The sequence below is a fragment of the Nomascus leucogenys genome, unplaced genomic scaffold (genome assembly GCF_006542625.1).
Source record: "Nomascus leucogenys isolate Asia unplaced genomic scaffold, Asia_NLE_v1 001681F_28046_qpd_obj, whole genome shotgun sequence".
In the NCBI taxonomy this organism is placed as follows: domain Eukaryota; kingdom Metazoa; phylum Chordata; class Mammalia; order Primates; family Hylobatidae; genus Nomascus; species Nomascus leucogenys.
In genome coordinates this window covers 1-24,561 of record NW_022096058.1, presented here as the reverse complement: position 1 = coordinate 24,561, position 24,561 = coordinate 1, and the positions used below count along the sequence as shown (strand labels likewise).

The 24,561-nt window shown below is 50.2% G+C and overlaps 1 protein-coding gene across 1 annotated transcript; it reads left to right on the top strand.

Moving 5' to 3' along the window:
- Nucleotides 1-259: 259 nt before the first annotated feature.
- Nucleotides 260-23,782, top strand: LOC100596353 (BPI fold-containing family B member 1). The gene is made up of 15 exons (XM_030808625.1): nt 260-377; nt 2,939-3,080; nt 4,086-4,193; nt 5,157-5,306; nt 6,122-6,203; nt 11,778-11,841; nt 13,949-14,034; nt 15,286-15,465; nt 16,412-16,465; nt 16,964-17,122; nt 18,003-18,070; nt 18,877-18,922; nt 20,044-20,107; nt 20,951-21,027; nt 23,723-23,782. Exons 1-15 carry the CDS (start codon nt 260-262, stop codon nt 23,780-23,782), a joined length of 1,458 nt encoding a protein of 485 aa, XP_030664485.1.
- Nucleotides 23,783-24,561: the final 779 nt, after the last annotated feature.

Genomic DNA, 24,561 nt, shown 5'->3' with positions numbered 1-24,561 from the left:
ATCCCTCAACTCTGGGAAGCTGGGGTCATTATCCCCATTTGTCTGATAAGAAAACTGAGGCACAAAGAGGTTACGTTGATTGCCTAAGGCTACACAGCTAGCCCAGGCAGTTAAACACTGCACTAAACAGCCTCTCCTGGACACCGTGCCCCAGGTCACCAGGCATCATGGGCCTGCCCTTGGCCTGTCTGCCTCAGGGCCCTCTGTGCTCACCCCAGGTCCGGCATCCTGCACTTGCTGCTCTCTGACACCTGGGAAGATGGCCGGCCCGTTGACCTTCACCCTTCTCTGTGGTTTGCTGGCAGCCACCTTGATCCAAGCCACCCTCAGTCCCACTGCAGTTCTCATCCTCGGCCAAAAGTCATCAAAGAAAGTAAGTTTTCCCTTCTGGACCTGGCTGCCATCAGACAAGGGGGTAGGTGGAGCAGCTTCCCAAAGGAGAGAGAGAGTTCCTCATCACGTGGGATGTGCATGGCTGAGATCCCAGAACGTGGGTGAACATGAGTTGGGGGGTTGTAAAGGTCTGGAGATTCTGTGATCTCAAGAGTCCATGATTCCAAGAACCCCTTCTTAAATTCCACAATTCCAAAAACCCTGAGTTTCCACAGCCTGCAGAAGGGGCATGCGGCCACTGCGTACAGTGATGCAGCTGCCTCTCCCATTGCCTTCACCTGAAATCCCATCGTCAGAGTACCCCGTCTTAGTTAGACTCCAGTGTGCTCCTCCTCCCCAGAGCAGAGACCCTTGACCGTAAGTGTGGCAGCCTGGGTCCCAGGCACAGTGTATCACTTTCCAGCTCGGGGGCACTGGGCCAGTCCCTGAGCCTCAGCTTCCATCTCGGGACACAAATAAGAGGGCTTCTCACTGGGTCGTTGGAATGACTAGAGCTTTATGAATGCTATGACCATGCTTCTCAACCTCAGCACTTCTGATGTTCTGGACCAAACAACTATTTATTATGGGGGGGAGGGGAGCGTCCTGGGCACTTAGGATGTTTAACAGCATCCCTAACCCAACTGTGACAACCAAAAAGGTCTCCAGACATGACAAATGTCTCTTAGGGGACAAAATCATCTCAGTGGAGAACGACTGCTCTAAAGTCTCATCCCCTTAGAGGGGACTCACCTGTCAGCTCTGGAGGCCACTTGAGCACTTCGAGGACCAGACCTCTGCATGCCGGGGGACTAGGGGCCGGGGTCATGGCCAGAGGGGCAGGGCAGGGGCAGGTCCTGTGGGACCAACAGGCTCTGTAGCCAGCGGATGGATTCCCAAGTAAGGACGGGAAGCAGAGAGCTCTGAGAGGTTGGAGGGAGGCAGAGGTGGCCTGGATCCACACTGTGAAGCTCAAGCATGTGGAATTTCAGCCAGAAGGAGCTTAGAGACGAACAACCATGCTTTAGGCTCTCCTATAAGGAGTTGTGTACAAGTGATTGGTTTTGAAGGTGATCCCAGAAACACCTACAGGAGTGTGGGGAGGCAAGGCAGGGAAGGGAAGGCATCCCATGAGGGGTGCATGTCCAAGCCAGTTACCACTGTGGCGACTGGAGCTCAGTCCTGCCTAGCAACTGCACCTGTTAGGGCCATTCAGGAGAGAGAAACCACACAGTAATCCCAACAGGTAAGTTTAATGTAAAGAAGTATTACCAGGGGATTGGAGGAATGAGGAATTGGCTAAGAGGGAAAAGAGACAGAGCTCTAAAGGATAACCTAGGGATAGAGGCAGTAGCCAAGGACAGAGCAAGCTCGGAGGTAGAGAATCCTCCCCAGCCCTCATTGTAGAGGGTGTGGTTGAAGCCACTGTGTGGTGGAGAAGTTTACTGGCTTGTCCCAGGCCAGAGCTGGTCCACAGTTGGCAATCTGAGGCTAGTGGGTGGAGAACCACCTGCCAGGGAGCCAGTAAAATTCTCTGGGAAGCTGCCTCTGGAGGAAGGGGGCTGCTGTTGACTCACAGGGAAGCTGTCTCTGGGGAACTGCCTAGAAGCTAGCCAGGATGCCTGCAGAACTCACTCAGCAAAAGCAACTGGGCGGTGACACCATAGGAACCTGGCAAGAGGAGCACACCAAAGCCATGAAGGGAATCCCCTTCCTCCCCTATGCCCCTCCAGAGTCTCCACTGAAAGGGCTTAACACTATGCCAAATGGCAAAAAATAAATATTCACTGGGTCCAGTTCCATTACCACAGAGCAGGTAAAGTGGGTGGATTTGCAGCTGAGAGGCTATAACACAGGAGCTCTGATACACAATGAGGACACACATCTGAGCCATGCTGCCTGAGGGGTGAGGGAGCTGGGGTATTGATACACCAACTCTCACCAATCACTGGCTGAAGTCTGCTCCTGGGGCATCAGCTCTCCAGCACTTCTGACCTGCTCTGCACATGAGCCAGATGGGCTCTAGCTGCTCACAAAAAGCCAGCTGGGACAAGAACCCAGGGCTCCTGACCCCTATGTCTTTGTCCTGGCTCCTCCTTCCTCTGCTCAGCACCTGAGGCTTTTTGGACAACACATCCATAGGATATGGATGCCAGACAATTGTTAACAAGTATGCTTTGGCAGCAAAACAGCCCCAAACAGAGTTTTGAGGGTTCCCTGCCTGTTAGCCCTAGAAGTGCTTGCAACTGGCTCAGGGGACGAGTGCAGGTCCAGGTACTGAGTGCAGTGGCCGACACTCCCCACAGAGGCTGGCAATGCCAGGGCTGTGAATGGTCCCAGCCCCACTCCTGACGTGAAAACGACCCATCTGGGCTACTGTCCTCCAGGCTACATCTACACAGTGGGGACTGGCAGGCTGGTCCTGACCTCCACCACAGTAGAGATGGCCACACCCTCGCCTTACCTCAGGGAGCCTCGAGTGATACCCCTCCCCAGCCTAGAGCCCCCACCAAGCCTTCCTTCTTGCCCCTCCTCCTGGGCCCTAATCCCTGGGGTCTGCCTCCAGAGCTCACACAGGAGCTGAAGGACCACAACACCACCAGCATCCTGCAGCAACTGCCGCTGCTCAGTGCCATGCAAGAAGAGCCAGCCAGAGGCATCCCTGTGCTGGGCAGCCTGGTGAACACCGTCCTGAAGCACATCATCTGGTGAGTGGAGCAGGACCACACCAGGAGCTAGCCCCTTCCCACACCTTTGCCCGGGACACACTGTGCATGCTCAGTCAACCAGTCTGCAAGCACTGACTTGTGTCAGATCACAAAGAGTGATCTGACACAAACAAAGCCCCTCCGTCAAGAAGCTCCCAGAATAGTTAACAAGAACCATAAGACAGTGATGCAGGAACCCTAATACAACAACCCCAGAGCAAGGATAGGGACAGTGGCTCAAGCCTGTAATCCCAGCACTTTGGGAGGCCAAGGTGGGCAGATCACCTGAGGTTAGGAGTTCAAGACCAGCCTGGCCAACGTGGCAAAACCCCATCTCTACTAAAAATATAAAAATTAGCTGGGCATGGTGGCAGAAGCCTGTAATCCTAGCTACTCAGGAGGCTGAGGCAGGAGAATCGCTTGAACCTAGGAAGTGGAAGTTGCAGTGAGCTGAGATGGCGCCATTGCACTCCAGCCCAGGCTACAAGAGCGAGACTCTGTCTCAAAAAAACAAACAACAAACAAACAAAAACACAACCCCGGAGCAAGGTTGTCTGGGGTGGCACAGGGAAGTGATGAGGTGATGCTTCTCACTGGAGGTGACAGTGGAGCCGATGACTCAATGCTCACCAGGAGACAAGAAGCAAATGGCATCCAGGTAGAAGAATCAGCCTGGGCAAAGGCATAAAGAAGTGACAGTCGGTCAGAATGGCTAGAGCTCAAACCTCAAGGAGTAAGGGATCAGCAGAGTCAGGTCACAGAGGGTCTTATCAGTCAGCTCAAGGAGCTGGGAGTCACCACCTAGAAGAGAAGGCACCATGATAGCATTGTGAGCAGGAGTGGAGGGGAGGGATGGAGGCAAGACCATCTGGAGAGGAGTCAGTGGGCAGGACCAGGGTCCCGCTGCTGCCTAGGCACCCCAGGGAGATGGAAAAGATAGACAGGGAGTGGATTTGGGAACAGTGAGCGGGAGGCATGATTCTGATCTCTCTAAACCCCATCCAGGCTGAAGGTCACCACAGCTAACATCCTCCAGCTGCAGGTGAAGCCCTCGGCCAATGACCAGGAGCTGCTAGTCAAGATCCCCCTGGACATGGTGGCCGGATTCAACACGTAAGTGACCCCTCCAACAAGTACAGTAGGCTTGATAGGCTCATCTGCTCGTTCCCCCTCCCCCACCCCCACCATGTGGGTGTCTGGAAAAGAGAGTTCCGAGCAGAGAGAAGAGCAAGTGCAGAGGCCCTGCGGCAGCAGTGTACTGGCCTTGCTCAAAGAATGGCAAAGACAGGGGAAAGAGAGAGGGGGCATGGTGGGAGATGAGGCCAGCAGGCAGCCGAGGCCAGATCATGCAAGGCCTCTTGGGAGAAGATAAGGACTTGGCTTTTGCTGAGTAAGATGGGAGCCAGGGAGGATTCTGAGCAGAGGAGGCATATGCTGTGCTTTAACACTTTTAAAGACTCCTGGCTGCTGTGGGGAAAAAAGACTTTCTGGGGCAAGAGTGGAGACAGGAAATGTTGCAGGAAAGCTACTGCAACAATTCAGGAGGAGATAATGATGGCTTAGACCAGGGTTTGGGGCAGGGAGGTGCTGAGAAGTTTATTGGATTCTGGATATGTTTTGGAGGTAGGAGGGGACACCAGGATATCCCGGGGAACTGAATATGCTTGTGTATTCGGGGGAAAGAGAGAGAAGTCAAGGATGACTCCAAGAGTTCTGCCTGCACCATTGGCAGGATGGGGTGGTCAGTAACCAAGACAGGCAAGGCCGTGAGAGGAGCAGGTCTGGGGAAGAGCCAGTCCAGTGTTGCATGTGCTAAACTTGAGAAGTCCATGAGATATCGGAGTAGGGGGCTGGGGGCAAGTTTGGAAGCTGTCAGCAGATGAAAGAAGTTTCCACCAAAGAGGACTCTGAAAACTGAGCCTGGGACATGCTGGGGTGAAGTTGGGTGGAGATGAGGAGAAACCAGCAAAGGAGACTGAGGAAGGAGGTAAGGTCTGGAAGAAAGAGATGGACGGCAGGGTTGCTCCAGCCCGAGCTTGCCTGGTGCTCACATGGTCAGGTGCCTCAACCCGCTAGGCCCCTGGTCAAGACCATCGTGGAGTTCCACATGGAGACTGAGGCCCAAGCCATCGTCCGCATGAACACCAGTGCAAGTGACCCCACCCGCCTGGTCCTCAGTGACTGTGCCACCAGCCATGGGAGCCTGCGCATCCAACTGCTAAATAAGTGAGTGTCGCTGGCCACCAGCTGGGCTCCCATCCTGCCTGGAAGGAATGCCAGGCGGTGGACTTCCCCCATTTTCCAAATGGAGAACGCTGAGACCTAGAGAAAGAAAGCGACTTATCCCCTCCTGATTCCTGATCTGTATCCCCTCCTGATTCCTGATCTGGAGCTCCTTCCAGGGAATCTGTGATGCCAAGGGAAGTTCAGGACATCAAGGTCGGAAGCAACAATGGTGGGTTTCAGGCATGACACTGGGAGGTGGGGCAAATCTTTGAAGGGGGAGGCCTAGAAGCTCCTCCAAACACCAGGGCAGGCATAGGTGGAGCGAGGGGCAAAAACATAGGCTTTGGGTCAGGCCAACACATTCTCTTCATTTGCTCTCCAGGTGATGGTGGCCAAGTGGCCACCACTTTCCTCGCCTGTAAAGTGCAGGTAATGACACCTTCCAGGCAGCAGTGAGAAAACTGATCAGACAACAGCCATCAAGCACTCAGAACAGTGCACGCGCATGGTGGTGCCAAAAAACATGGTGCCCCCCCTTCCCTTCTTAGCAGGAGGACAGGGAGAAATGCCAGCTCCCATCATCCCAATGCCCAGCATAAAGTTCCAATGACAACACCCAGCCGCTGCTTTCTGATAACTCTTTGCCACTGGCTACATCTGGCTCAGGGGCTACTCCCAGCCCCATCTCTAACACGTCCTGTGACCTTGGGCAGGTTCCTTCCTCCCCTAGACTCAGCTTCCCCCTCTGTAAAATAGAGGAGTGGGTGATCATCTCTGACCCTTTCTAATGTCTCTTGTGCTCTCTTCCCTGAAAGGCTCTCCTTCATGGTGAACATCTTAGCTAATCAGGTCATGAACCTCCTAGTGCCAGCCCTGCCCAATCTAGTGAAAAACCAGGTGAGTGGAATCAGGGCCTCTCTGGCCTGTGGACATTGCGCCCCCTGTGGGGCTTGGGTGGAACTGCAAGCTGGTGCTAAGTGACTGGAGTCTCCTTGGGTGGGCTTTGCTGAAAAAATTATCTGGGGCTGCATAGCAAAGAGTCATGGAGTGGGGTGGGCCATTGACCCAGGCAGACAGTTGAGGTCAAGGTCATGGGACTGCTAAAAGTCAGCCAGGAGCCCTTGAACAGTGACGTGCTGATAAATTTTTAACAATGGAGGGGTTGTTAAGGGGAGGCAACCCTGATTTGTAGCTTTTGCGGATTTCCCTGGTGGAAATACTCCCTTTGGGGACAATTTTAGGCGACCAGTGTGATGTCACTGAACAGAGTTGGGAAAAGATGTACAATAGCACATGATTGTATATTTCCACTAAACAGATATATAAACATGACCTCAGGAGTAATAGATAGTAGAAAAATACAGCAAAATAATTAGGAAGCAATGTGTTTTAAGTTTTTATTAAATTTGCTTTAATGTAATTTATTTAATTGTAAGTTTATATATTTAATTTGTAAAAATGTCTGGGCTTAGCACCCAGCTCAGAAATTTGTGGAAATTTAACAATTGATTCTCAAAAGCTAGTACAAGCTGGCTCTAGCACGGCACTGTCACACATCAATCTGGCTGTGGTATTCAGGGCTGCACCACCCACCAGGTCCTGTTGGATTTTTTTTCTGAGTCAGTAAACACAGGTGACTCTCACTTTAGTTGCCCCTATTTGTCACAGGTATACTAAAACTTTGTAAATTGAATTCATCCACATTGATCAGTGATTTCCACTGTAAATTCCAAAATGTGTTTGTAACAATGGGCCATCTGATCTGGGGTCAAAACACCTTGTCAAATAGCTAATATTTCTTGTAACAAGACTTTTTTCTTTGATTTTTGCTTTTGTTTGTTTGTTTTGAGACAGAGTCTTGCTCTGTCGCCCAGGCGGGAGTGCAGTGGCGTAATCTCAGCTCACTGCAACCTCCGCCTCCCGGGTTCAAGCAATTCTTATGCCTCAGCCTCCCAAGTGGCTGGGATTACAGACGAGAACCATCAGGCATGGCTAATTTTTATATTTTTAGTAGAGACAAGGTTTTTGCCATGTTGGCCAGGCTGGTCTCAAACTCATGACCTCAGATGATCAGCCTGCCTCAGCCTCCCAAAGTGCTGGGATTATAGGCATGAGCCACTGTGCCTGGTGACTTTTTTCTTTGAAAATATGATCTAATAAATGAAAAAATTTGGGGAAAAAAAATCCATAATCCTTTCACTTTCATCCAAGAGCGCTTTGATCTTTTGCAGATTGCCTTCCCACCTCCATCCACATGCACTAGTATTTTTAAGAGGCTGCTCTTGGTGTCAGCCTTTAAATCAGATCTATGTTTCAAAGTCATTATACAATACTTGTAATTATTAAATAGGCACATTGTATTTAATAATTTACAAAAATATTCCAGGAACTCCTTTTTAAAATAATGTGATTTTATTAAGAGTACTTTAAAATGACAGTAGCAATATTTAAAACAGTATTTTAGGCCAGGGCCAGTGGCTCATGCCTGTAATCTCAGCACTTTGGCAGGTCGAGGCAGGGGGATCACTTGAGCCCAGGAGCTTGAGACTTGCCTGGAAAACATAGAGAAACCCCATCTCTACAAAAAAATTAAAAATTACAGTAGCTGGGCATGATGGTGTGTCCCTATGGTCCCAACTACTTGGGTGGCTGAGGCAGGAGGATCGCTTGAACCTAGGAGGTTGAGGCTGCAGTGAGTCACAATTGTGCCACTGCACTCCAGCCTGGGCAACACAGCAAGACTCTGTCTCAAAAACTAACTAAATAAATAACACAATGTTTTAGATAAACAATGTGATTTTATTAAGAGTATTTTAAAACAATGGAGATTTTTATTCTTCTCCAAATTGGCTTCCATGTCCTTACCTTCAAGAAAAATACAGTAAAACATTTAATCTCCATTTTGTGAAATATACATCAACTGTACAATATACAATTACGTTTGTTTCTCTATTAAGCTGGAGTTATGATTTTCAACTTCTGCTTCTGCACTAGTAAAGCTTAAGAGTAGCATGTATAGTCAAAGGAAGATCCATTATTTTAATAGTCAAAATATCTACATATTAAAGAGGCCAGGGAAAAATAAGTGAATAATCAAAAACTAAATAAAGCTCAAATAAGATCTTAAAAGGTTAATTTCAGAAGCAATATTGATTCAGCCCAATTCAAGCTACCTTTCTCCAGTACTTTTTTGGAAGAGAATGGGGAGAGACAGAGAGATAAGAGATAAGAAGGGAGGGAACGAATATAATGAATTAATGAATTGTGTGATATAATGAATACAATGAACAATGAATATAATGAATTATGTGATATCAAAGTTCAAGAAAATGGCTTCTTATAGGTAGAATGTTGAGACTCCGACCTGTCAGCAAAGGTACGTATCCAGGGAGTTTTTTAAAGGGAATCCAAAAGTCAAAAATTTCATAAAATTGGAATTTTCTTATGTAAGAAAGAAAATTTTGTTTCTTTGAATAATTTTATTTATCTGTTTCAAGGTGAGAATTTCATAAAGTAGGACCCAGCTGTAGATTTTCTTCCCATCCTCCAGCAAAATCATATTTTATCTGGCATCACACTTTAATAGTTAAAAATATATTTTCCAGTAGAAAAGATGACAAAAACTTGGAATTATACAATGCTCCTTGCATAGTATCTGTCTTTAATGGTGAAAAGCTAAGTAGAAAGAACAATGTGAGAAAGCCGGCATCCCATTTATCATCAGCGAATCCACTACATTCACTGATTTGATATGATGGTCATAGAAATATTTTATTTGGCATGAAGGGAAAAGGCACAGCACGTTTAAGAGATGAGCGTCTGGTAGGAGCTCATTTAGAAAATGTTGAGGCCAGGCACAGTGGCCCACATCTGTAATCCCAGCACTTTGGGAGGCCAAGGCCAGTGGATCAACTGAGGTCAGGAGTTCGAGACCAGCCTAGCCAACATGACGAAACCCCATCTCTACTAAAAATACAAAAATTAGCTGGGCACGGTGGCATGTGCCTGTAATCCTAACTACTTGGGAGGCTGAGGCAGAAAAATCACTTGAACCCAAGAGGCAGAGGTTGCAGTGAGTTGAGATAACACCACTGCACTCCAGCCCGGGTGACAGAAAGAAACTCTATCTCAAAAAAAAATTAAAAATAAATAAATAAATAAAATGGAGATGATGGAATGACTTGCTTTATATAATCATGAGTATTCCATAAGATGCATGAAAAAAATCTGGCTAGGCTGGTCGTGGTGGCTCACTGCTGTAATCCCAGCACTTTGGGAGGCCGAGGCAGGAGGATCCCCTGAGATCAGGAGCTCGAGACCACCCTGGCCAACATGGTGAAACCCCATCTCTACTAAAATACAAAAAGTAGCCGGACATGGTGGTGGGTGCCTGTAATCCCAGTTACTCAGGAGGATGAGGCAGGAGAATCGGAGAGGATGAGGCAGGAGAATCGCTGGAACCCGGGAGGTGGAGGTTGCAGTGAGCCAAGATTGCACCACTGCACTCCAGCCTGGGTGACAGAGTGAGACTCGAAAGAAGAAAGAGAAAGAAAAAAGAATGAAAAGAAAAGAAAAGAAGGAAGGAAGGAGAGAGAGAGAAAGAGAGAGAAGGAAGGAAGGGGAAGGGAAGGAAGGAGGGAAAAAGAGAAAGAGGGAAGGAAGGAAGGAAGGAAAGAAGGAAGGAAGGGGAAGGGAAGGAAGGAAAAAGAGAGAGGGGGAAGGGAAGGAAGGAAAAAGAGAGAGGGGGAAGGGAAGGAAGGAAAAAGAGAGAGGGGGAAGGGAAGGAAGGAAAAAGAGAGAGAGGGAAGGAAGGAAGGAAGGAAGGAAGGAAGGAAGGAAGGAAGGAAGGAGAAGGAAGGAAGGAAGGAAAAGGGAAGGAAGGAAGGAAGGAAGGAAGGAAGGAAGGAAGGAAGGAAGGAAGGAAGGAAGGGAGGGAGGGAGGGAAAATGTTGAAATCTTTTTCAGTGTAAATCCATGGGTCTCAACCCTCGTTGCACATCAGAGCCATCAGAACCTCAGAAGCCTTTAAAAAATACTAATGGCTAGGCCCTACCCCAGATTCAGAAGTAACTGGTCTGGGTGGGTCCTAGTATCCCAGAGGACTCTACTGTGTAGCCAGGATCGAGACCTGCTGATAGAAATGAAGGATGGGGAATTGTGGGATAAAATGCAGAGGTTCCCCGGGACACCCTTCTAGTGAGAAACAGGCTCCTCTAGCAGTGCCTGCTGGGAGTCTCTGAGCCGAGAGTCTTCCATCCTCTCTGGGCTCTAGATTGGCAATGCAGCCAGGAGCAGGGAATGGTTATTCATAGGAGTTAACATTTCTCAAATGCATTGTCATTCCTCAAGAGTATTAAGGGGTGGTCAACAAGACAAAATGTCAATAATCTTGGAGCACTGCCCTGAAAAGTGAGTCAAATGTTTGACCTTCTCCCAAAGCAGAACAGCTCAGGTCAGGGTTAGGTTAGGTCAGAGTTTCTCGACCTTGGCGGTACTGACATTTTGGGCTGGATAATTCTTTGTCTGGGGGCTGTCCTATGCACAGTAGGATGTTTAGCTGCATCCCTGGCCTCTACCCACTCGAGGCCAGTAACACCCTCATCCCTTCCAAGTTGTGACAACTAAAAATGTCTCTAGAAATTTCCAAATGTCTCCTTGGGGACAAAATCGCCCCCTGTTGAGGACTGCTGGCAATTTTAGGAAGACAAGTGCCCGGTGAGCAAAGGGATGTGTTGGGCTAGAAAGCCACAAAGGGCACAAAGAGATTGCCCAGGAGTCTGGTCGGGTCTGCCTTGCTGGCCTCTGTTCCAGAGTCTGACATGTGGAAAGAACTCAGTAGCAACTTGCTGTATGAATAAACAAATTCTCCATTTAACTCTTTTTTTTTTTCTTTTAAAGTAGAGTCCTGCTCTGTCACCCAGGCTGGAGTGCAGTGGCACAATTCCAGCTCACCGCAACCTCCACCTCCCAGGTTCAAGCAATTCTTGTGCTTCAGCCAACCAAGTAGCTGGGATTACAGGAGTGCACCACCATGCCTGGCTTTTTGTATCTTTAGTAGAGATGAGGTTTCACCATGTTGGCCAGGCTGGTCTCAAACTCCTGGCCTCAAGCGATCCACCCATCTTGGCCTCCCAAAGTGCTGGGATTACAGGCATGAGCCATTGTGCCCCGCCTCCATTTCACTCTCATGGAAAACATAGACACCTGTGAGCAAGACAGGGAGTCAGAGAGGGAGGGCTGTTGGCAGGCCAAGCACACCCTGGGCACAGGGCAAGGAACAAACCACTGCAAAAGGTCCCAGGTGGCCCTGCAGGCTGGGGTGAACACACGAATGAATCCTCAACCCATGGATGGAAACTGGCTGGCCATGGGCACAGCAGCAGGACTCAGGCCAGGTGGGCTGGGCACAGGTTCCTGTGGGGCTGCATTCTGGCCCTTCCCTGATGGAGCCCCTTGCTTATGCTATTGCAGCTGTGTCCCGTGATCGAGGCTTCCTTCAATGGCGTGTATGCAGACCTCCTGCAGCTGGTGAAGGGTAGGTGCTCTGCTCTCTCTTCCACTTTTTCCTTTACTATGGAGCTGGCCTCCAGACCCTGACTCCACCAAGGGAAGGCCTCCCCAAGTCAGGCCTGAGCTGCAACTCAGGCCCAGAAGCAGGTGAGACAAGCACCAGTTGATCCCTGCCCAAGATGCGCAGACAGAAATTCGCCACGACTAGGATTTCATGAGCTCTTACTATTTGTGCAGTTGTCAGGGCAGCAGATGCCCCAAGTTCAAATCCCAGCTCTGCCCCTGACTTGCTCCATGACTTTGGGAAAGCTACTTTACCTCCTCACCCTTGGTTTCCTCATCCATTAAATGGGGCTTAACCATCCCTACATCATAGGATTGTTAGTGAGGAATAAAAGTCTACAGGAAAGTTCTGGGTACATAGCAGGTGTTCCTCTTGGCACAGAGAAGCACTTACAAATGCATGCTAAATGGATGGATGGATGGATGGATGGGTGGATGGATGGATGAATGGATGGGTGGACAGACAGAAGATGCTAAGACTACAAGCCTGAGCCATCACACGCAGCCCCTGGACTAGTTTTTACGGATACTTTGGAAAACTGCAGCATCAAATAGTTCTATCCATCTCGTTGCAGTTTTACATTTTCCCTCCATCCAAAGGGTTTGAGGTATCTGAGAAGTTAAAGCATGGGTTAAAAACTGAGATATCTGGTTTAAAAAATAAAAATCAGAGATGATTCAAAGGGCAAAGATGGAAGGAAGTCATTTCTCCCTCCCCCAGCATAGCAGATATGGGAGGGCACAGGCTCCTGCCCCCACATTAGAACTCTGCCTTGCTCAGGCCCCTAAAGTGGAAATTGGCAGGGAAGAAGAAAAGTCTACCAACTGCTGTTTGGGATCAGAAGAGGCTGATCCCAAGGGCAACCAGAGAGGAGAAGGGAGAGCAGCATGCACTGAGCACCACAGGGCATCTGCCATGGGCCACGCCCTCCCACTGGGTGTTCTGTAGGCACATCTCACTGACTCCTCAGACAACTCCATGAGGTAGCAGTCATGACCCCCCTTCATTGCGATGAAACAGGCTCCGAGCAATTAAGTCACTGTCCAAGTTCACAGAGGCAGTTGGTGATAGAGGAAGACTCGAGTTCCGAGCAGGTGTCATTCGGATTGAGCCATTACTAGGTGCCAGTTCTATACATGAAGCAGGAATTACTATTCTACCGCCGTTTCTTTCCTTTTTTCTTTTTTTTAAAATAATTTTTACAGGAGTCATGCTCATCTTCTCTATGCCCTTCCAATTTTAGTACATGTGCTGCCCTGGCGGGCACTATACCCTCATTTTAAGACAAGGAAACAAATTCAGAGGCAAGAAGAGACCAGCCAAGGTCACTGGGGCTCAAACCGAAGTCCAGCTGGCTCCTCCGCTGCCCCGAGGATGGGCCTGGAGGTCTCCCTGGAGCGGTAGGCGGCCGGTCCCTGGCCCTCCAGCGCTCCCCATCCTCGGCCATGCACCGGGGCAGGTGACACGCCACCGCCACCTGGCGGCCAAGTGGGGAATTCTGACGGGAACACGAGATCTTTGCGGGAGCAGAGGAGCCAGTTTGGATTTCGGAGTAGATGTTACCAGGCCTCTGGCTTCCAGCCTAAGCTTCCTTGAGATCCAGGTGCTTACAGGGTGTCCAGACCCAGAACCTCCTGCGTGGGGGACGCGGCTTTCAGTCTGGTAGGGGCGGTGGAGTGTTACAAACAATAGTTCAGTTCCGTTCCAAACCGGGACTTTGGCATAAAACCGACTGGGTTCACATGCTCTCATAGTACGGCTTTGAACAGGTCATTTCCCTTTCCTCAGCCTTGGTTTCCCCACCTGTAAAAGGGGGTAATAATAAGACCTACTTCCTAAGATTATCATGCTGATGAACCAGCTGACCTGCAGAGGCCTGGCACTTAGTGGATGCTCGATAAATGTCACTGTCATCACTGTTTGCATCGTTATTATCAACATCATTATTACCTGCTCCTGCCTACCTGCCTCCCATGCAACAGTACAGCTCCACCTGGAAGCAGCCCCCAACTTCCCCCTCCAATACTGCCCTCCACCCTCACAGAACTTTCTTCTTGTCCCTGAGCAGTGCCCATTTCCCTCAGCCTTGACCGTCTGGAGTTTGACCTTCTGTATCCTGCCATCAAGGGCGACACCATTCAGCTCTACCTGGGGGTGAGTGTCCCAGGACCTTGAGGGTGAAGTGGGGACATTGCTGCCCTTCTCTGACCACCAGGAGTCAGATAGCATGGGCCTGTATTAGGAGAGAAAATCCTGGTCACCATTAGGGCACACGGGCTGATCTAGAAAAATCACTGCAGGCTGAATACGTCCCATGCAAGTTTGTTTTGTTTTGTTTTGTTGAGACTGAGTCTCACTCTGTCACCCAGAGTGACATGGGGGGGCACGAGTGGGGACACTGGGCCCTCAGCCTTTCTCTCAGGCAAGTCCCTGCCAATCCCCAAACCTATGACAACCTTGAAACAAAAGCCAAGGATCAATAAACACAGATCTAAGTTTCTCTCCCAGCTCTATGACTCCTGGTTGTGTGACTTTGGGCAAGTTCCTTCACCTCCCTGAGCCTCAGTTTCCTTGTCTGCAAAATGTCAGTAATAATGGCCACTGAGGAGAGGATGAAATGAGATCTCACCATGCCTGGCAGACAGGAAGTGCTCAGTAACTGTCAGCTCCCTGTCCAGTGTGGAGCTGCACAGTCGTGCTGTGGCTGGACGCCCCGAAGGGCCAGACCATCCTGATAGCATGAATCCCAGACTAAGTTTGTTTTGTTTTGTTTTTTGAAACTGAGTCTCACTCTGTCACCCAAGCTGGAGTGCAGTGGTGCCATCACAGCTCACTGAAGCCTTGACCTTCTGGGCTCAAGCAATCCTCTCACCTCAACCTCCTGAGTACCTGGGACTGCAGGCACTCGCCACCATGCCTGGCTAATTTTTTGTATTTTTTGTAAAGATGGGGTTCCACCATGTTGCCCAGGCTGGTCTCGAACTCCTGGACTCAAATGATCCTCCCACTTCGGCCTCCCAAAATGCTAAGATTACAAGCATGAGCCACCACGCCTGGTCCCTGGACTAGTTTCTATGGATCCTTTGGAAAACTGCAGCATCAAATAGTTTCTTCCATTTTGTTGTAGTTTTTAATTTTCCCTCCATCCAAAGGGTTTGAGGTATCTGAGAAGTTGAAGCATCGGAAAAAAAAAAACTAAGATATCTGGTATAAAAAATAAAGTCAGAGATTATCCGAGGGGCAAAGATGGAGTAGATGTTGCCAGGCACCTGAGTTCCAGGCTAAGCTTCCTGGAACAAATGCAAAAAAAGGAAACAGGCTGAATGGTGTCATTTCCTTCTAGATTGTTATTGGGTAAGCTGCAGAGTTAAAATTCTTAGCCGACTCCCTGCTCTGTCTCCTCAGGCCAAGTTGTTGGACTCACAGGGAAAGGTGACCAAATGGTTCAATAACTCTGCAGCTTCGCTGACAATGCCCACCCTGGACAACATCCCGTTCAGCCTCATCGTGAGTCAGGACGTGGTGAAAGCTGCAGTGGCTGCTACACTCCCTCCAGAAGAATTCATGGTCCTGTTGGACTCTGTGGTAAACCTCAGCACAAGACAGAGAATAAGGCCGCCCAGGCTGCATCATAAGAATTTCCTGAACACAGGGTGCCCCTAAGCAGGAATCCTCCATCAGGCTCAGTTTAATGGAGATCTCACTCCCTCCCCTAATAGACCCTGCCTCTGACATAGCTCTAAACCTAAAATCCTCCCTGTTACATCCAGCCCCAGTCATGGTTCTGCCCTCTGGAATCTTATGCAAATGTTTCCTGTACCAAATAACAGTCTTGTGAAATCAAAAGGCATCTTAGATATGCAGTAGTCCAGGGGTGATAAATACATCTCAGATAGTGAGTAGTCCAGGGATGGCGACTGTGCCACTGCTCACCACTATGACACTCATGGCAGACATCACTAATCGATCAGGGCTCTCCTTCCTACTGAGTCTGGATGCTGACACGACCTTGGAATCCTTATTAACAGGGCACAGCCAATAACCACCACCAGTCAACTATGTTGTGCCACCTCCTCCCGGGTGACTGATGGGGAAATTGAGGTCCAGAGGGGGAAAGCGTTGGTCCAACGTTATGGGAGGATGGCAGGACTTCAGGGCAGCTGACAGACAACCAATAACCAAGCTCTCGGGGGACTGGGATGGTGAGAAAATAGAGAGTGGTCACCAACTAGCACATTCATGATTGCAGTAAGAATGAAATCACCTCTCTATGTCCTCTGAGGTCAGGAAGCTGCCCCCAGACCCACAACCATCACCAGCCCACAGTAAAAGTCCAGGCCAGCAGGACCCCATGCCCCATAGAAGCTGACCTAGGGGCTGTTTTTCCACCAATGACAGACACATGGCTTGGGTCACTGGGCCCACTCAGCTTTTCTGGGGTCCTGGGAAACCTTCCTCCCAGCAGTGGGGTGCAGGAGATGTGCCTCTCTGTGCCCTCCAATTGACCTTCTCTGGTTCCTCTCACCCTCAGCTTCCTGAGATTGCCCATCGGCTGAAGTCAAGCATCGGGCTGATCAATGAAAAGGTTGGTCCATTTGCCATCCGCAGCTTGAGGGGTGTTTGCTGTGGTCTGGACACAGGCCTCTGGGGAGGAGAATCTGGTGGGACTAGCATTTCATTCCAGCACTGGGACACTCAAACCGCATCCCTGTCCGCACAGAGATTTCAGTCTGGCAGGCCAGTTTGACCTGAAGCAAATCATCACATGGATAGTATTTCCATTACAGGTGCAGTAACACAGGACAGGTTCTAGGGGCCATGAGAACACTCTGGGCCCCTGATATAGTCTGGGACGTCAGGGAGGCCTCCCTGAAGGGAAGGGTATTCCAGACAGAGGGAACAGGAGACCAAAGGCTGCCAGGTAGGGAGAACAACACAACATTCAAGGATCTGCAAGGACAGGGTGGCTGGAGCACGAGCGGGAGCAGGGAGCCCAGGAAGGCAGGCAGGGGCCAGGCCACACAGGGCCTGTGGGCCGTGGTGGGCACTTGAGAGGCCACATGTGGGTCTGATCTCCTTCCAGGCTGCAGATAAGCTGAGGTCTACCCAGATCGTGAAGATCCTAACTCAGGACACTCCCGAGTTTTTTATAGACCAAGGCCGTGCCAAGGTGGCCCAACTGATCGTGCTGGAAGTATTTCCCTCCAGTGAAGCCCTCCGCCCTTTGTTCACCCTGGGCATCGTGAGTTCAGTTTTCTGCGATATTGGCAGCAACCAGGGGGACCCTTCTGTCTACTTTTCCTGTTCGCCCTCTTGCTTTGTTAAACGTTTCCACCACTCTCATCACTCAGCAGGGACAGGGGACAGGGAGCTCTGAACCAAGAGCCAGGAGCTTTGTGGGTCCAATTCTAACCCTGTGACTTTATTAGTCAGGAATCTCTGGACAGAAACTCAACTCATATGCACAAAAGGAATTGTATTAGCTCCTATAACTAAAAAGTCTAGATGCTATTGGCTTCGGGAATAGCTGGACCCAGGTGCTCAAACAATATCCTCTTCATTCTCCTCTCTCCCACCTAGCAGCCTTGTTTTCCTCTGTGCTGCCTTCATCCTCAGGCAAGCTATTCCCTCGTGGAAGTGCCCCAGGCTGCATTAGGCTCATATCCTATCAGCTTGGCAAACATAGCAGGAAGAACCTATCTTTCCAATAGTTCCAGCAGACATCTCAGGGCTGACTCGCACTGAATGAGCCTGAGTCGGTTGCCCATTCTTGAGCCAATCAGTGTGTCCAGAAAAATGGAATATGAAAACTTCCTGAGCTGGGCCACCTACACACTAGGGTAAGGGAGTGAGGGCTCTATGAATAGTGGCTGCTTTCGTCATCGTCATCATCATTATCATTCCCCACAGCAAGCCTAGATTGTCATCTGTTAAATGGGGAGTGGATACAAGTACTATCTCATTTAACAGATGAGGAAAGTGAGGCCCAGAGAGGTCAAACCCTCTGCCAAGGTCACAGAGTCAGGAACTGAGATTCAGACCCCAGAGCCTCCCTGCATAACCCCTAACTCCACACTCAGATCCTCTTAAGAGCAATGGGGCCTGGGCTTCTCTTGTTGCAGGAAGCCAGCTCGGAAGCTCAGTTTTACACCAAAGGTGACCAACTTATACTCAACTTGAATAACATCAGGTAAACACACAAATCATCGTGAAGATTCTGCTGATGGAAATGAGTCCCGCCCGGTGACCATGGGTTTCTTTAAACACCGACTGTGTGGCTGTCAGGTGAAGGCGGCTCCGGGGCGGGCAGGGAGGTCCTTCCCGGATGCTCCTGCTGACAAGGACTGCATGTGAGGGAAAGGGGAGGAAAACGAAGCAGGCTTTGCAGCAGCCACAGCACAGGCAAACCCTGGCCGCGGGCAGCCCACTCTGGGCACCTCGCAGGCCGTGGCAGGGACAGTCTCCTGGCACAGAAGTGCAGGGCTCCAGCTGCCTCCTGCAGCCCACCTGTTCTCCCTCCCCACCACTTTCCTGTGGCCCAGAGTGAGTGCAGGGGCTGCCAGCTGGAGCCTCTGGGGACAAGTCAGGCCCGGGCTGTTTTGATCAGTCCACACAGGGCTGGGCTGTTTTAATATAAATGAGTTGTGAACATATCAAATCAGACTATCTGGCTGCCCTGTGCCCACAATCCTACATAGCAACAAACTGTCGAGCCAGGAATTGGGGAGCCCTTTGAAGGGGCTTGGGCCTCCTTGTCCACCACAGCCCTGACTCCTGAGGTTGATTTTTCTGGTCATTGGACTGCTATTTGTTTTCTGTGTCCCCTCTATGCGCCCCACTCCACCCCTGTCATTAGAATGCAAGGACTTTATGTGGTTCACTAGAGCTTGAACTGTGCCTGGCACATAATAGGTGCTCAATAAATCGCTGTTGAATGAGTGGATGGCGAGTGAGTGGGACTCCAGGGGCTGCTCTCACAGGCATCTTCCATTGCAGCTCTGATCGGATCCAGCTGATGAACTCCGGGATTGGCTGGTTCCAAGTAAGTGTTAACAGGTGGTGCCTGAGGGCACAGGGGATGGCCTGGAATGGTCCCCTCTCAAAAGAGACATTGCCCAGGATTTGCTTCAAACAAGGTCCCCACAGAAGCACCATGGTCGGCTGGCCGGTCTCCACCAAAGTCCAACTTCCCGGCTCCAGTGTTTACAGAGAACCCACTGTGTGTCAGACACAGCTGAGAACACACACACGCACACACAAATACACTCACAGACACACACTTTGTTTCAGTGAAGTTTTGATCCTGAATTAGAACACAAGTGCCCTTGACTCACAATCTCATTCTGCGCACATAGACGTTCCTCAGTCCCCTAAACAGCCCCTTCCTGCTGGGGTTCAGGCCGAACCCCAATACCTCAGTCTGGCGTGTTTTCTCTGGTTTTTGTGATTTGTTTTTCACTATTTTTGACTTTTTTTTTTTTTTTTTTGAGATGGAGTATCACTCTGTCGCCCAGGCTGGAGTGCAGTGGGTGCAGGTCTCGGCTCACTGCAACCTCCACCTCCCGGGTTCAAGCAATTTCTCCTGCCTCAGCCTCCCGAGTAGCTGGGACTACAGGCGCATGCCACCACGCCTGGCTAATTTTTTGTATTTTTTAGTAGAGACAGGGTTTCACCGTGTTAGCCAGGATGGTCTCGATTCTCCTGACCTCATGATCTGCCCGCCTCGGCCTCCCAAAGTGCTGGGATTACAGATGTGAGCCCACACCTGGCGACTAATATTTTAAAACAGGGAGAGTTTCCACATGCAAATAGGACTTCTGGCTTCCCTCCAGAAGTCAGAAGTTCAGGCAATGCAGGGCAAAATTCCCTCAGGACAATTCGGAGGCAACAGAGTGGCGGGGCCCTGAGGATGGGGCATCCTCCAATGCCCCCCAAACCCCCCATCACCAGGCCCCAGGGACGGCTGAGTTCGTGCCCCAACCCAGCCCATCTGGTCCTGGGAGCCCCCACAGCTCTGATCAGCAGGGGACCTGGAATTCCTACATCCCCACCAGCCACCCTCGCCCATGGGGAGGAGCCACGCCCACGTGGAACGACGGCGGGGTAGGGAGGAACTTCAGATGCTCAGCCACGGTGACCAGTGCCCCCTTCTCTCTCTCACAGCCTGATGTTCTGAAAAACATCATCAATGAGATCATCCTCTCCGTCCTGCTGCCAAACGAGAATGGTGGGTACCTCTGCCATCTATCCCCCCTCTCTCCGCAGGGCTTGGCTTTGCTTCCCCGCCTCATCTCCATGAATGGGGCCCCTTTCATTCATCTCCCAGCCATCCCTCAGAGCCTACTTCAAAATCTGCCTCCTCCAAGAACCTTCTCAGCCCAGTTCCTTTGCTAGTGCCAGAGGCTGGGGCTTGTAAAGATGAACCAAGCAGTGGGCCAGCCTTGCAGGGCTGGAAGGAGACAGAGGTGTAAGCAGACAATGAGAGCAATGAGGGAGGTGTAAGAGACAACTGGATGCACCTCAGCAGACCCTGTTCCCCCTCTTGCTCGTGCCTGGCCTTGGTCAAGCTGCACGATCCTTCTGAGCCTCAGTTTCTCCATCTGTAAAATGGGGATGTACAAGTACCTTCTTCAGAGGCACAAATCAGGAGGTGCCTGGCACAGTCAGTGCCAGCACTCTAATTCAGCCCCAGGTTGAATGAGGGGTGGGAAGAGTTTGTAACTATACAGTTCCACATTTTTAATTTCTTTAATTTATTAGACTGGAAAATCTCAAAGTACAAGAAACCTCCACGGGGATAATGGGGAGCCCCTGATGGTTCTTTGAGCAAGAGCATATGAGAATGTGAGGACTGCATTTTGTGTGGGGCCAGAAGCCAGTGCCAGAGGCAAAGGGAGGGTAGATGAGGCTGAGTCGATGCTGGGGCCAGAGAACAGGCGAGCAGAGGCAGAGGGGGCTGTCTGATCAGGCCTGCCAGGCCGGGGCTCCCTTCAGGAACCCTGAGCCTGCCTCTGGCTGCCCAGTCTCAACCCCAGGCCCATCAGTTTCTGAACCATGTTTGTTATTTCAGGCAAATTAAGATCTGGGGTCCCAGTGTCAATGGTGAAGGCCTTGGGATTCGAGGCAGCTGAGTCCTCACTGACCAAGGTGAGTGGGTGTGGCCCTAAACATCCTGCCCCAGGGAGGGGCACAGCCCTGGCTGGGAGGTGGGGCCTGCACTCCAACCCCAGCCTACAGGTGACCCTGGGCAAGTCCCTTGCCCTCTCAGGGCCTCACTCCTCATCTGCAAGTGAGAAGGTTGGCTGTGCTGAGGATGGGACCCTCCTAGCCTGGGATCAGTACACTTTTTCCACCCCCTTGTCATTAATTTATTCATTCAGTAATTCAGTAATTCAGTAAATATTTTTCAAGTGTCTTCTATATGCAAGGCATGCCTCTGAGTGCTTGAGGCCACTGAAATGAACAAATTTAACACTCCCATCTTTTTCAAGCCTACCTTCTAGCAGAAGAGGCAATACACAAGCCCTAAAGATATAACATCAGGCTGAGTGGAGGAAGGCTGAGAAGAAAAAGCAGGCTCAGGAGGAGAGAGTGATGTCAGGGAAGGGGGTGCTGTTTCAGACGGGGTGGTCAGGGAGGGCCTCTCTGAGGAGGTAACATTTGAGCCAATGCTGGAGGAGGGTGAGGGGTGAGCCCTGTGCGTAGCTGGAAGAAGTGTCCTGTCAGAGGGACAGGGTCTTAGGCATTCTCGTACTGCTACAAAGAAATACCTGAGACTGGGCTCAGTGGCTTGTGCCTATAATCCCAGCACTTTGGGAGGCCAAGGTGGCAGATTGCCTGAGGTCAAAGAGTTTGAGACCAGCCTGGCCAACATGGCAAAACCCGGTCTCTACTAAAATCAAAAATTAGCTGGGCATGATGGTGGGCACCTGTAATCCCAGCTACCGGGAGGCTGAGGCAGGAGATGAAACCCGGGAGGTGGAGGTTGCAGTGAGCCGAGATGACGCCATTGCACTCCAGCCTGGGCAATAAGAGGCAAAACTCCATCTCGAAGAAAGAAAGAAGAAAGAAAGAAAGAAGAAAAGAAAAGAAAGAAAGAAAGAAAGAGAAGAAAAGAAAGAAAGAAAGAAAGAAGAAAGAAAGAAAGAAAGAAAGAAAAGAAAAGAAAGGAAGAGAAGGGAAGGAAGGAAGGAAGGAAGGAAGGAAGGGAAGGAAGGAAGGAAGAAAGAGAAAGAAAGAAAGAAAATAAATACCTGAGACTGGGTAATTCATAGAGAAAAGAGGTTTAATTGGCTCACAGTTCTGCAGGCTGTATAGGAAACATGATGCTGGATCTGCTCGGCTTCTGGGAGGCCTCAGGAAGCTTCCAATCATGGCAGAAGGCGAAGGGGAAGCTTGCACACACATGGCCCAAGCAGGACAAGGGGTGGGAGCACTACACACTTTTAACAACCAGATCTCACGAGAACACACTCACCATCACGAGAACAGCACCAAGGGATGGCACTAAACCATTCACAAGAAACCAGCCCCATGATCCATCAGCTTAGGCCCCACCTCCAACATCGGGTGCCACAGTTCTACATGAGATTTGGGCAGGGACACAGATCCAAACCATATCAAATGTCAAGTGCAAAGGCCCTGAGGCAGGGATTGTGGGTGTTCCAGGAAAGATGAGGAAGGAGGCCCAGGATCTGAGGCAGCATCCAGGGCAGGTACCTCATAGGCCTGAGATGCACACGCACACACACACACACATACACACACGCACACCTTTATACACCTATACACATACACACACACATACACAACGCACACACCTTTATACACCTATACACATACATACACACACATACACTTACACACACACACCCCTTATACACCTATACACATACACACATACACTACCACACATACACACACATACACACCACACACATACACACACATACACACCCACACACATACACATACACATAATACACCACACACATACACATATACACACACCACACACATACACACATAAACACACATACACACATACATACACATACACAGAGATGCACACATACGCATATACACACATACACACACTACACATGCACATACACATACACACACACACTACACCACTTGGCCAGATGGTCTCAGCTCAAGGCCAGGATCATGTCCATCTTGGTCCATGCCTCTGTCCCGGTGCTCAGCATGGCCTGGCACACAGTAGGTGTTCAATAAATGCTTGGTGAGCAAATGACTCTCCGTGGCATCTGCTGGGAGAGGATCTATGGCAGTTCACCCTCGCTCCCAAATACTACCCTAAGAAGAACAGCCCACAGTCAGTGTGTGCCAGGCTCTGAGGCATCTCTCCCCCTCTGGAGTGGAGCCCAAAACTCTAAGAAGGCAGGGGTTTTTGTCTGCTTTGTTCTCCGTTGTGATCAGTGGCCTGCACACAGTAGGTGTTTAGTAAATGCCTGCTAACTGAGATGGACACCTTACTGTCATTAGCTCATGCTGAGGAGGGGCCCAAAGCAGAGAGTGATCAAGGCGGGTGCTGAGTGCAAATCTCACTCTGCACCTACTGACTTTGAAAGGGGCTTTTGCCATCTTCAAGTCTCAGTGTCCCCCATCTGCAAAAATGGAGATGACTTAGGACCCGGGTGTGACTTATATATTTCACACACAGACCCTCCACCCCTGACCCTTCCAAGAATTCTGTATTTGTGTGTTCAGGGTCATGGTCCCCAATGCCAGCAGTCACCTTATGGAGGACAAAACCAGCATAAACCACAAGGCAAAAGGTTAAAGAAACCTGTTTTCTGACTTTTCCCGCCAATTCCAGGATGCCCTTGTGCTTACTCCAGCCTCCTTGAGGAAACCCACCTCTCCTGTCTCCCAGTGAAGACTTGGATGGCAGCCATCAGGGAAGGCTGGGTCCCAGCTGGGAGTGTGGGTGTGAGCTCTATAGACCATCCCTCTCTGCAATCAATAAACACTTGCCTGTGATGCCTGCAGTCTGGAGTCTCTTTGTCCCGGCACAGGAGCCATTTTGCCCCTGGCAGGCTTGGGGACTGGATGGCTGAGCCACACCTGGGTCACGTTCAGGCACATCTGAGCCAATCTGGGTGACGTCTGGACCACATCGGGCCACATGTGGATGATGTCCACAGTCTTGACCACCTCCCTGGGCTTCAGGAATCAGAAAGCCAGCTCTTCCCACCTGCCTTCATTTCAGCCTAGACCGTCTTTGGTGGGATGGCTTTTAGGGTGGGGGACATATATTTTGGCATATATTTTGTTTATCTTGGCAGTGTGGTGGACAGAGGACTCTGAACAATGTGGATCTGGGGGCAGATGAACTAGGCTTGGAGCTCTGGCCTGGCCTCTTAATGCTTCTTTGACTCTGGGATGTAGTTTCCCCTCTGTGGGCCTCAGTTTCCTTCTCCGTAAAATGCGGATAGTCAGTGTCTCCGCCTTGGAGGGCTTTGGTGAGGAGTAAATGAGAGAACAGTTCCAGGTACATGGTAGGTACTCAGATAATGTCATCTATGGGTGAAGTCATTACTGCTGTCGCCTGGCCTCTGGAGTGTTCAGCCTTATCACCAAAGCGCCATCCTGCTCAGACAGTGCATGACTGCCTCTTTCAGGCCTCCCTGATGTCAGGACGCTTGGAACAGACAA